General features: G+C 35.4%; 1 protein-coding gene across 2 annotated transcripts in view; it reads right to left on the bottom strand.

Moving 5' to 3' along the window:
• The window catches only part of LOC126807981 (alsin), a 70,468-nt gene extending 64,245 nt beyond the window's left edge, over window positions 1–6,223 (bottom strand). For both annotated transcript variants that reach the window (XM_050532989.2, XM_056103159.1), the window contains exon 1: window positions 6,108–6,223. In XM_050532989.2, coding sequence (XP_050388946.2) covers window positions 6,108–6,133 — 26 coding nt within the window. In that variant the 5' untranslated portion in view covers window positions 6,134–6,223. The remainder of the gene's footprint in view (window positions 1–6,107) is intronic.
• Between the last annotated feature and the right edge of the window lie 8,658 nt (window positions 6,224–14,881).

Genomic DNA, 14,881 nt, shown 5'->3' with positions numbered 1-14,881 from the left:
AATAGTAAATATCAGCGGGACGATGTTACTATCATTGAAAAATAGTAAATATCAGCGGGACGATGTTACTATCATTGAAAAATAGTAAATATGAGCAGGACGATGTTACTGTCATTGACAAATAGTAAATATCAATGAAATGCTCTCTCCGATATCACCAGTAATCACTCTTAGTATTTTGCGTCCGCATAATAAATCCACTGCTACCAATGAGAGATACCCTCTGATGTCTTTAGTATACTCTTTCAATAAAACATGCGAAAAACCACATACAGCAGCCGCCATCTTGGATGGCTGGATACCAGAACTGTCCGAGCGGGTTCGAAACGCTAGTCTGTCAATTGCCGATGGTTTAGCATCCATATTTTGTCACTATATTGATTAGAACATATCAATATCAGATGATTCAATATCAAAATTGTCAAAACTTAGACAATGTTATCGCGCATGCGTATGAAGATATATGAAATTTTATTTTTTTAATCGAGAGGCCTTGTACCCATTTACTAACAACCACAAAAAGAATTCATGGGACCCCGCGGCAGTGGAGATATCGGGGCATAAATTTGGGTACTTTATAGGGTTCGATTTATACCCTTCAGGAATAACCAAATGGCACCCCTCAGTGGAAAGATAGATTTTTCTTTTTTCATTTTTTTGAAACATTACTACCTAGCCTAATATATCGAATCATCATTTGTTTCATAAGTACTCATTTACAACCTGAAAAACAGCAGCTAACATTGCCTAAAATTGACGAAAAAATGAGCAAAAAGCCCCCAAAAACACCTGTTTACCGTATCTCAGCTATGGTCAATTTCTGAGATCGGCGGTTTTGGCTATCGAGTAGTCTCATGGGCATGACCAAACCCTATGAATATGAATGGAATCGGCCGACCCCTCACCTTCCCGTTTTCTGCATGGTTTTCTCGTGGACTGGCACTTAACAACTTTAAATGATTATAAAATCCCAGATTTAATTTTCTGATATAAAATGGGGTTTACAAGTTCACACAATAACATTGTTTCTAATTGAGGCGGGGGTGTATGTGTGTGTGTGTGGGGGGGGGGGGGGCCTTCTATAGTTTCATTATACCATACCTTGACTAAGTTGGGTAATAATCATTTCTACTTAGATTATGTAGAGTAATAAACAATTAGATGTCTTATATAATGATAAATGTGTAAGTAGTTAATGATTGTCTGGCATATATTTATTCTGTTACTGAGGCAGGAGACATTAATTCTCACTGTGATAAAATCATTTGCAAAAAAAATAAACTATGAGATATGAGATCAGTTAAAATCTAGATCCCCCATCCTTGGAGCCACTTTGGCTCAGTGGCTAAGAAGAGGGTGGTTACCACTGTTTGTCGTGTATTTTAGACACGGTGAACAGTCCATTTGCAGAATACACCATTTTGCCTATACCTGTTATTTTCTTTTTAGGCTGACCTTAAAAATATCTTTGTTTCACTAAACCCGACCCACAATCGAGGAGAAGGGTCGGTAGGTCGGGTTTTTTTTCAGATTTTTTTTTTTAAGAGCTAATTTGACAGCTTGATAATTTTCCGGGTGCAAACATTCGTCTTCTTTTATTGGCAAACAAATCAATGACATCGGGATTTTTCTTGATGCACGACTCGCACACAAATTGCGACAAACTCACGTTTGAAACTCCCTCAACACGTTTTTAACGATCGCGGGGGTTGTGCCTTTATTTTTCTCGAAAACGGATATTGAAAATATCGTCGTCATGTTTAAAACGACGCCCCACAGACATAGAGGCAGAATCATTTCGTGGGAATGGACGTGCTTTCGTCTGCAACCATTTTGTTGAGAAGCGACACCTATGACGCTTTCGTCTTGATCAACCAGTTTCAATAATGAATCAAACCATAGCCATAGTAAAGGGAAATAACTCTCGTGATATATTTCAGGTTGACACACAAAATAAAAGAAAAAGATCGCGGAAAAGTGCAATAAAATAATTTAAGTCGGGGGTGGTTTTAGTTAGTCGGTCGCGTTAGGCGAAACAAAGATATTTTTAAGGTCAGCCTTAGCATTTTGAATTTTGTCTAATAGTTTGGATTGTTCATACTTGATTTTATCTTATTCCCCTTGTCATTGGTGCAGGACAGCTTCTAGTTGTTTGGATGGGACAAAAAAAAGGAGGTCCCATGTACCTGCTGGCACGCATTTAAATGATCCCTTGGCAGTTGGAATTCTAAATAAGAGTAGGTGATAGTGCTGCTGTCCAGACAGAATTTCCCTGATAGCACACTGTCTGGCGCATTAGCCCAATTGGTGCACAGACTGTTAAACCCCATATTTCTATTTTACTAAAATATATGAAGGGCTTCAGCTTTAAAATATATGAGGGACTTCCGCTATAAAATATATGAGGGACTTCAGCTTTAAAATATATGAGGGACTTCAGCTTTAAAATAATATATGAAGGACTTCAGCTTTAAAATATTTGAAAAGTACTTGTAAACTTTTTCATAATAAACCAGTCTATGCATGACCTATTATTTTCATATTTAAATCACATGGAAGGGAGACAATCATATCCAGCTAATACAGGGTCAAATAACCTTGTCTACACCATATTCAAATAACATGCTTACATGTCTATCTTTATCTTCATATGTAAATCAACTATAAAACTGAATTAGGTTATACATAAAGCTGTCACCAATAATAGCATATAGTTGTACACTTCAATTTGCTTTGATATACTGTGGACATTTAACAGTATTCAACTAGTGATTACTATTTACAGTCATAGCCTGGAATATTCGATTGAATGCACTAGGGTTGAATTCTCTCAGGGGGATTTTCGGGGTACAATGCATGCGCCACCGCAGACTGCATAAGAAAATATCTCCACCAACCATGACAGTTGAAACATATTCATTGTGTTTAATTACATCACGATTCTACTTACACCACCTCTGTTGTGGGCACTGACAGAAGTGTGACAGGACTGAATTTTACGTCAATCAATTGCAATTCTGTCAATTCCCGACTGACAATTGAGCGCCTCTCTTGTCTTTAATTATAAACCGTTTTCTTCAGCGTGCTGACATTGAAATATCTTGTAAAAACACAGCTGATCATCACCATCATGATATACTAGAATAATACAATGCTTCGCAAATATTCCCCTTTTCATCTTAGATTTTCGTCTATTGTTGTGAGTTTGTTTTCATTTCAGTGACGCCTATATCATGCCTGTGTGACTATGTACTGTGAAGCATACATATACGACAAGCCCCCCCCTTCCCAGATCCATTCAGTTGATTTGATGATGTTTTTGTTGTTTATTATGTCTGTTCACAAGTTTGTGTCACTCACAAGTTTGTCTTATTGGTTTCTATTTGTGTGTGGTGTGGTTCTCCTGCACATACCATCAAGTAGTAAATTAAAGTAAGCAATCGACATTTCACCCTTTTGGCGTTTGTTTACTGATATTCTCTAGCGTGCCACTAGAGTGTTAGATTTACAAATCATGTTTGTGATCTGGCTATCCTGTGAAACTGCTTCTCAAATCATCTTGTTATAGCAAGGGAGATAACTAACTATTGCCGACAATCATTCAAAAAATGTAGAACATACTTTGAGAACCAATGGACTGATGATAAATTATAATATTAAATATACTTTTAAAGTTCATATTAAATACATGTCTTTATCGATTATTTAAAAATATAAATTTAAAGACACATTATTCAAGAGCTAAATCTGCCTATTGCAGGCCTTTCTTTAACCCTTAAATATTCTCTAAATTATTAATTAGACATTAATTAACTTATCAAGACCATAATTAACTCTCGATGCCATCGCTAGCCTGCGATATTTAGCCAATTGGAATACATTTTGTGAATGATAATTAAACGTAAAAATGGATAATCGAGACTTTGTTTTTTGTCGTACCAACTTTAGTAATGATGATCGAGACTATAGCCTAAAATTCAAAAGCTAATATCTCGGTTCCATTTATGTTATCTAGATTTTAACTATTATAGCGAGAACTATCAACTCTATCTTATCTCCCAGAATGTCCCTTTAACGTACATGAAAAATACACGATTTAATAATTTTTCAAAATCCAAAGATTTCTGTTAAATTATGTCATATCAAATGAACAAATTTCATTGTCTACTATTCCCGTGAAGCTTGGTTCCAATACATTGATTAATTTAGAAGATAACGATCGCTGAAGCTTTCCAACTATACTTAAGTTCACTGAGTTGGAAATTTGGAAATAAAGGTAAATTCAAAGGTCGGTTTCCTACCGATTGCTAAGTCTCTTCAGTAGAAAACTATGTCAAAGTTTGATGAAGGATCCAAACTGTAGGAGGAGATAAAAATTTGCATGATATAGGTCGTTTTCATGAAAAATGCACTATTTGACCTTTGACACATGAACCAGTCGAGAATGGACAATGTATTCATGACAAAAGTTGCAGTACTGTACTACAAAAAATGTATGTATGAAGCCATGGGGGGGGGGGGGCCACGGTTATTTAGTAAGTAGGGCGCTGGTTGAGTACAATTCCGGTTTTGTCCAAGAAAGGGTCCCCCAGATTTTCCAGCATGTCGGAGGTACAGAAGGTGTTCAGATGGGATGAAGAACAGACGTCCAATTCACATATTGGCATGCAGTGCACAAAAAAGAACAGATAGATCTATTTGATAAGGCCAACTTCAAGTTTGGTCAAAGGTCACCAGATGTAAACAGGGCTAGCGCTAATTCCAACCCTAACCCTATACTAGCCCCAATGCTTACCCTAACCCCTAACCTACAATCTCACCAACAATTACATGCCCTAATCTTATTTACATCTCAGCGACCTTGACTAAAATTGAGCTGGCCTTAACAAGTAGATTTAGCCTAAGGTTATCTGAGCAAAAATTCCCTCATATCACAGCACACTGATTCTGATCATGAAAGGTTGATTCCGGTGAAAAACCAACTGAAGATGAGAAACAGAAACCGCAAGCGGTAAGTAAACACTCCTGTATGGCAAGGAGCTATCAAAGACTGGTTTTATGACAAAGCCTGAATTTATATCACATGTGTGACCATATGTCTGTGATATGTGTGGGGGTGATGATTTTTCTGCGATCAAGGAAAAAACTAAAAAATTGCGGAGTCTGGCATTTGAAACAGTATTACAATCTGCTGAAACGGAATATCGCGGAAAATACAATTTTTTAAAAAAATCTATGTGATTAAAAAACACACTTATAGCTAACGTTTTATTTTCATAAATCACCCGAAAACATTGAATTCCAATACCACTGATCACTAAGAGAGAATTCCCTTATGACGACTTTAGGTAAATTGATCTATAACATTCTGCTAAAAAGCTGAAACAAGCTCAGTCAATAATACAAATTTTTCATGCAAATATGGCCAAACAGTATCAAAATAGATATTATTATACAAAACTGAAAAAACAGAAGGCAGCATGTCATGAGACAGGAAAAAATGGAATGCACAAGGTTTAAAATGGACTTGACTCTATATACATGTATATATAGACTGCCACCATCACTATTTGAAATAAAACATGACATGAACACAAGAAACACATCCTTTAAATATCAAATAGGGCAAATCTTTATAATATATCAAAAACACTTCCTTGTCAGCCGTGGCTAGTTGCCAAAATTGTGGACAGTAATTGCATTGAACTTTGAAAGACCTCATCCAACAAGTTGTTGAGAATTTTCATCAGTGATGCTGCAAGTGACAGTTCAAAGTTCAAGTGAAGTATTAATACAAATATCAAAATCTACAATTTATATATCGGGTACCTTTTGTGTTTATCATTCACCAATATTGTCAATTTTATTTTATACAATTGTATTATAAATTTTGAATACTGTGTTAACATTCATTTTATGTAAAGTACATCAAAGTCATTGATGAAAACAGATCAATAAATATTTTGACATTAGTAACAAAGTCAAAGTAAATAAATAAAACAATAAAATGCAAGAATGACCAACAACAAAAATGGCATACAAAGCGGACACCCATTAAGAACCTTGTTGTTTTTCTTATGAAATCTGTTACTTTAAAGTTTACTTACGTTTCTGGCGAATAAAGGAGTGACATCACTAATCTTGAATGGCATTAATCTTTGAAATAATCACAGCAATTACAGCAAAGCGGATGTTTTCATTTTAGAGAGCAGACATATTGTGGTTCGCGTTTATCAAGACCTTTCAATGGTTTCGGTAACAGATAGAGAATCTGGATAATCAGAGCTAATTTATCCTTACGTAAACTTCCGCCGGAAACCCATCTGACGCGTGCGTAGCGGTCTTAACAACCTGTAAACAAATATGGAAGCTTAGTTTGTCGGAAAAGAATAGTTGTAGTTATTGGATGTTTGTGACACGTTTCAAGTCAGCATCATGAGTAGTAAAACAAACCAAAGAAGTAAGAAAGTTTGCGTTTGGGGAAGAATCCGACCAACAGCAAATTTTGCAGAAGATACGTTAGAATTACTCCCAGATGGAAAGGTAATTTAATAAGTCATTAGCCAAAAAGTTAATAAACTGAAAAAAATACCGGGACTAAAATGGCAAGACTAGAGTCTACTAAAGTAATATAGGCCTAATAAAAAATAATAAAAAAATAGTTAAAACAACTTGCAAAAGTCCAATTCAAGAATGTAAAATTTGGGTTAAAAATTTGGAATCTTGAAATGAATGGCGTGAATTAGGCCTAGTACTAGTAGAAATGCAGATCAAACTAGTACTTCTAGGTGACAAGACAAGGATTCAAGGAATCGCGATTAACACAGTTTTGTCAGGACTCTGAGTATGAGATAGGCCATTCATTGCGCATTGGCCTAGTTTATGATAGGGTGAGTAAATTCGTGAGGTACCAGTACGGTACCAGTAATCAAATGCAGTGTGCTATGACTACTATGAGGGAAATTTTGTCTGGACAGCAGCATTATGGTCTACTTTTATATCAAATTCCAACTGCAAAGGGATCTTTTACATGCATGCCAATGTAGGTACCAGTAATCAAATGCAGTGTGCTATGAGGGAAATTTTGTCTGGACAGCAGCATTATGGTCTACTCTTATATCAAATTCCAACTGCAAAGGGATCTTTTACATGCATGCCAATGTATACACAGGACCTCGTTTTTTCGTCCCATCCGAATGACTAGTTTGCATAAGAACAAAACTAGTAGCTTCCTGAGAGAATTCTGAGACACCTACCCACCACTTATAGATTTCCAATTTTATTTAAATTATGTATGTCTGACAAAAAAAACAATTCATCCAAAAATGTATTAAAGGGACAATAACACTCTTGCTGGCTTGACAGATCCAGAAAATAAATAATAGCCTTATTCTAAGTACTAGATGTTTAAGTGTCCTACCTGTTGTCTAAATTATCCATTACACCCTATTTTACTTCTCCGGACGGTTTGAAAATATTTTTAAATCCAAGTCACATTTGAAAAGGTTTACGTTAGGCTTTTCAAATCATTTAGTTGGATTTTTCCAATTTTTTAAATTAGGTGTGTTAAGATGAAATTTGTATCATGAATTAATTGAAATATTGTAAAATAGTGCAATTTGTTGACTAGAATAAAGATTGGGACATATTATTCAGTTACAACAAGAGTGGTATTGAGCCTTTAAATTGTTTTTATTTCAGAGCGTCAATGTTCACACACGTAAAGATCCGAAAAAAGGAGTTGTTAACAATCAGATATTGGACTGGGGATTTAAGTTGGACGGAATATTCCACAATGCCAGTCAAGATCACGTCTATGAAACCCTGGCATCTGATATCGTTACATCCAGTTTAGATGGCTATAATGGTGAGATTTGTCGCATAATAACACACTAAAAAAACAAAATTCACAGCAGGGCAGGATGACTGCTCCATGCATCATTTACAAGCAAAACAAACATAACACAAATACACAGGAAGCCAATAAAACACAAATCACAGACTCTGTGTGCGATCAGAAAAGTTATATATCAACTGATTACAGTAAGCAGTCTCTGTAGTCTGTACCATCCGTGGTCTATCATGCAATTTATCTTTTAAATAGTAAACTAATGGTATCTTTCACTGGTAATCTGATACCATTCAATAATGAACCTGGAACTTTTAGTAGTGATTGTTTTTGTCATTAAATGATATAAGTGGTCAGTATTATAAACTAATGTTTAGTATGTATAGAGAGTGGTTAGAAATTATACAGTTGTCATTGATAAATAGGTGTGTAACTAACTGTAAAAGATGTCACTATTAGTGTAAAAGCGTGACTAATTATAACACCCATCACTATTTAATACACAAACCTGGACAATTGTGATGTATATCATTCAATCGTCACCATCTTAACACCATAGTGACAAAACACTTACTTAATGACTACTGGCAGATTACTAACAATTTTAACTAACTAATACACATTATGTATATAAACTGACGACTTTGATCTTTTAGTGTCGTTATTTGTTGCTTACTCAACGATACAATGTTTTATAAAGAGTAATAATAGTAATATTTTTTATGACCCCAATGAGGTATGATGTGGGAATCCCGGGAGAGTGCAGTTAGACATAAAAATAGATACTATGCAGTACTTAACAAATCAAGTTCGAATGAATGAAATGGGGTTTAACATCCTACTTTTCTGCTCCAACTGGGCTAATGAATCCACTCTCCTGCCCAAAATATTTTGTTCACATAGAGAATGACAAGTAAGTTTAAAGACTATTGTCCAACTACATGTACTTCATCATTTATTTCCAGGAACCTTGATGTGTTATGGCCAGACTGGTGCCGGTAAAACATTTACCATGACAGGTGCTACAGAGAGTTATAAACATCGAGGATTGATTCCACGATCCATTTCTCAATTATTTCATGATATCGAGGAAAAACCAGAATATTCCATCAATGTCCGGTAAATATATCTGACAATATTATACTGCCTGATTGGTAGACACAACAAGTCAAGATTTATACGCATTCCCGGTATTTAAAAAATATGCACTATTTTAATGCGGAGAGCCACAGTGGCTAAGTGGGTAAGATGCTGGCTCGCTAGCCTGGAGGTCAGGTGTTCGATCCCTGCCTTGGCCGAGAAAGTTCATCACGATTTTCCGATGTGGTTCCCCCAGGTCAGTGGTGCAGGACGGAGGGCCCGACAAGGACAGCTGTCTAGTTGTTCGGATGGGATGAAAAATTGGTGTGCACGTATACATTGGCGTGCACGTAGAAGATCCCTTGGCACTTGAAATTCGATATAAGAGTATGCCATGGTGCTACTGCCTGGGCAAAATTTCCCTCATAGCACACTGTATGGTGTATGCCCGTCTTCATTAGCTCAGTATAGTAGCAGGACAGTAGAAAATTAAAACAAATTTCAATTCATTTCATTTCTATTTTAATGCAAAGAATGAATTATTGAAATGGTTTTTAACATCCTACTTTTCTGCACAAACCAAGCTCATATAGATGGGCAGATGCAATACAGTGTGTTATGAGGGACTTTTTGTGCAGGCAGTCAGTTGATTTTGATCCGCCAAGGGTTCTTTCACATGCATGACAAGGTGTACACAGGTCCTTAGTTTCTCATCTCATCCAAACAACTAGACGCTGTTGCTTGCCAGGCCCTCCATCCTGTAATACTGACAAGGAGACGCCACGCTGGACAAGCCAAGGCTACTATCTCGGCCATCACTAGACTAGTGAGCCAGCGCCTTAATCACTGAGCCACTGTGGCTCCCTCTAATGCAAATACTGAATTAAACACATCTGATTATAAAAACCTTTATGATGTGTAGACTGGCTTGTGGGAAAAAAGATCACAATTATATTACTTTAATTGTCTTAGGATAAAATGAAATAGGGTTTTACGTTCTACTCTTTTTCTACTCCGACTGAGCTAATGAAAATTAAGATTGTGGTCTGAAATTAATGGAAACCAATGAAACTTTAAATGATTTTAATTAAAACTTCCAGTTTAGATTTATAATGATTTATCTATTCTATAGAATATCATACATGGAGATTTATAATGATTTATCTATTCTATAGAATATCACACATGGAGATTTATAATGATTTATCTATTCTATAGAATATCACACATGGAGATTTATAATGATTTATCTGTTCTATAGAATATCATACATGGAGATTTATAATGATTTATCTATTCTATAGAATATCATACATGGAGATTTATAATGATTTATCTATTCTATAGAATATCATACATGGAGATTTATAATGATTTATCTATTCTATAGAATATCATACATGGATATTTATAATGATTTATCTGTTCTATAGAATATCATACATGGAGATTTATAATGATTTATCTATTCTATAGAATATCGTACATGGAGATTTATAATGATTTATCTATTCTATAGAATATCATACATGGAGATTTATAATGATTTATCTGTTCTATAGAATATCATACATGGAGATTTATAATGATTTATCTATTCTATAGAATATCGTACATGGAGATTTATAATGATTTATCTATTCTATAGAATATCGTACATGGAGATTTATAATGATTTATCTATTCTATAGAATATCATACATGGAGATTTATAATGATTTATCTGTTCTATAGAATATCATACATGGAGATTTATAATGATTTATCTATTCTATAGAATATCGTACATGGAGATTTATAATGAAACAATGTTTGACTTACTGTCCACACTACCTGAAGCTAATGGCGGTCAGATGAACGGAGAACCGATGGTTGTCACGGAGAATAGTGATGGTGTTTTCGTTAAAGGTCTCTCATGTCACTTAGTTCAAAATGAAGAAGAGGCTCTAAATCTGCTGTTTGAGGTAGGTGACAATTTGCTGTAAAACATATTATAGCTTTAAATATAAGATTAAAGATGCATTATGTTAGAGCTAAATCTGCTTAATTGCATATCTTTATTCTGGCTTCCAGTGTTATATAGAATATTATTTAGACATTTATATACTTGACAAACCAATAACTCTACACCATCGGATGGCAGAGATTTTAACGGATTAGAACTCTGACGAGATTTAAACATTTAGCTATAAAATGGATAATCAAGACAGCGTTCTTTGTCCAGTACCGTTGCTACGGTAATAAACAATCTACTATACATCTCCCAACACTCATAATTTAGCACAGAATTAAGTATAATTTGACCGAAATTTTCAATATATTAATTTTTTTCTATCTATTTTTGAACTTTTATAGCGAGAGCTGGAAGCACTTTATCTAAATCTAACATGATAATATTTGATTAAGAAAACATCAAAATATCTATGGAAGATAAAGTTCCAGGACGAAAAAGATTATTATTGGTGGCCCTGGCGTTTGACCATATCATCTGCAGTGCATGCCGAATGAATTTTCAATTTATCATATCTTATAAATACTGAATGGAATTGAAACATTCCTTTAAGAGATTCAATTTTCAAAATGTTGCTGTTTATAACGGATTATCAATCCATCAAATGGGTGATTAGTGAATTTAAGTTTTATTTTTTTTTTTTCAGGGAGAAACGAATCGTGCTATATCAGCTCATTCTTTAAATAAACAGTCATCACGATCTCATTGTATATTCACAGTTTATCTGGAGGTTAGTAAGTTTACCAGGGTTTCATTGGCAGATTGATCTAAAGTGTTGTTCTACCAATCTTCCGTTGAGTTTTACTTATCTCTAGTCTTATCATGACAGGCATAACCTTTGATGAACATGCTGACAATATTCTTGTAAGATTTTACAGCCAAGTATCCAATCATTTTGTAGTGCGAGAAATTATTTGACTGACAAGATACAAAAACGAAAATTGTGGAGAAGTTTGTTCATGGTGGCTTTTACTGTGTTGTGTGAGTTTGTAATACCACTAGTTTTATCAAGAGTAATGTGTTGCTAATAGTTACATGTTTTTATCTTCCAGTCCCGATCTCGAGTCCAATCCGATGCCAGATATACCGTTTCCAAATTAAACTTCGTAGATCTAGCAGGATCAGAAAGATTGGGAAAAACAAAGGTGAGTTGATTCTTCAACAATAGCTGGAGTAACCAAATAATAATTCCTGAAGAGGATAATTGATTGAACGTTCCGGAATTCAATTCTCTCAATCCCTTGTAAAACTCAATCAAATAAACACTAGAATTTAGGGCAGCAAGGCAGACACTAAAGCTAAAACGATTCTGCTGACTACGCATCTGTTACTGCGATTGGCAGAACCGCGACAGGATTCAAATGTCACTCAATTCTGACAAAGGATCACTGCATACGATTTTGATTCTTTTTTTTTTTTTATGGTTTTGAGGACCATTTTTTTTTAAACAGACTACATTAGAGAAGTGGATGTATGTGTTTTATATATTTTAAGTTTAATTTTGTTGTTGTGTGATGTGCCGTCATCCTGCACTGCAGTACCAACACAATATCACATGTTAATCTCAAAATATCCTAATGGATAGACTTGTTTGTGATTTCTTTCTCTCCATAGTCCCAAGGGAGACTTGTATATTTGTAGTGATGCTGTCTGGGTAAAATTACCCCCATATCACACTGTATGGCATGTGCCTGTCTTCATTAGCCAAGTCGGAAGGGGGGGGGGGCAATGGCCGAATGGTTAGCACGTGCGTGCTGTATCATAAGGTCTGTCATTGAGTCAACTGGCGGGGTTTCGATTCCCTGGTTGTACGTGACAAGGAGTAGGGTCGTCTGTCCAACCTCATGGGTTTTCTCTGGGCCCTCCAGTTTCCTCCCACTGCTAAAGACCCCTACGCGCAAGTGAATTATTGAAATATTGTGTCGAGTGGACGTTTTAAACCCCCATTTCTCTCTCGCATTAGCCCAGTCGGTGCGAAACAGTAGGACGTTAGCCCAGTCGGTGCGGAACAGTAGGACTTTAAACCTCATTTCTCTCTCGCATTAGCCCAGTCGGTGCGGAACAGTAGGACGTTAAACCTCATTTCATTTCCTTTCTCTCTTTTTACAGTCGGAAGGTAAAACTCAAACAGAGGCCACGTATATCAACAAATCGCTGTCATTTTTAGAACAAGTTATTGTAGCACTGGCTGACAGACGACGGGAACACATACCATTCCGTCAGTCAAAATTAACCCACTATTTAAAAGATTCTATTGGTGGAAACTGTAATACCGTCCTGGTCGCTAATATGTGGGGGGAGGCAACACAGATGGAAGAAACGGTAAGTATACCTACGTACAATTTCATCGTTAAAAGATATTTAAAATGGCAAAATCCATTCGATAATCCCTCACATCAACCAGTGCGCGGGTTACAGAACAACCCTTTCGGATCCTAGTGTAGTAAAGACAAGTAAAACGAAATTTTGATCTATAAAAATACGAAACGAAGTAGATTTAGAATGGCAACAATTGTAGCCTCCTCAATCTGAATTTTCCTGGCTGAAGTTAATCATCTATTGGACTATAATGCCTCATCTAAAATCGTTTGTCGACATTCACGCGTGTCTGCGGACAGACTAAATGTTGGCCAAAGTTTATTGTAGACTATTTATTGAATCCCGTTTGTAGGGACGACTGAAAAAGGTTGTTGTTTCACTTATATATGTCAAGCTTCCCTGACCGTCAGTTGCGTTAACTGTCTAGTATACTTTTTGAAAAACATTTTTGCGAGGGTACGTAAAGCAAATTTTACAGCTCGCCCATCTAAAAATATAGATTACTTGGGTCATTTTGTAAGTAATAAAATCCCAGGTTAAGAAAATATTAATTCTGCCATGTGTTTTATTTAGGTATCAACTTTAAGGTTTGCTACTAGAATGATGTGTGTCATCAGTGAACCAGCTGTCAACAGAGTTTACGATCCTGCTGTAAGTTACATGTCTTTATTTTCTGATTATCAAATATACTAACTATCAATATAACGTTTCAATGACTACACATCAATTCCATGGCCACATTCAAATACCTATAACATGCAACTAAGATTGCTTCCCTAGCAACGGAACTTTCTTTCACTCATTTCAGTTGCACATGCGTCCAGATATATTAGAAACTGTAATTATCAAATTTCAACAATATTTATCTCTATCAAGATCGTCTAGATTATCATCTCTCAAAACCCGAAGATCAAAATACTTTTAACTTCCATTATTTCATTTATTTCATTTATTTCATTTATTTCATTTATTTCAGCTTTTGTGTAAAAAGTTACAAGAAGAAATTTCCTTTCTTAAATCTGAATTGGCCATGCATGATACTTTGGTAAGCCTTTAACTATTGTTGTTCTTAAAATTAACCTTTTTTTTATTATCCAAACCCAAACAAATTTAAGGTAGGGCTCTGTCCACTCCAGTTTTGTTTCCAGAGCACATCTCATGTACATGGTTCAATATCTACCCAGGCTATAACAGGTTATATATTCAACATACATTATGTAAGAGCAAAATCTGCTTATTACAAGTCTTTCTTTAGGCCTGAAATGTTATCTAAATTATCAATTAGACATTCATTAATTAACTTATCCAGACCATAATAAACTCTTGATGTCAAGGCTAGCCTTTGATGTTGGCTGGATTAGATTCCTATATGCCGCTAACAGCCGTTGATAATTAAATCAAAAAAAGTGGATAATCGAGACTAAGCTGTTTATATTAATGATTTTAGTAATGATGACCGAGACTATGCCAAAATTTCACCCGCTTCTTTCTCGGCTCATAGTGGATCAATTTGACTGAAATTTTCAGCAAATTACCTTTACACTATCTAGTTTTTAACTATTATAGCGAGAACTGCCATCTCGTTATCTTATCTCCCATAATGTGTCTTTAACTATATATTA

Source organism: Patella vulgata, chromosome 9 (assembly GCF_932274485.2).
Source record: "Patella vulgata chromosome 9, xgPatVulg1.2, whole genome shotgun sequence".
Taxonomy (NCBI): domain Eukaryota; kingdom Metazoa; phylum Mollusca; class Gastropoda; family Patellidae; genus Patella; species Patella vulgata.
Note: the sequence above shows the minus strand (reverse complement) of the source record. Positions and strands in the feature narration are given on the sequence as shown.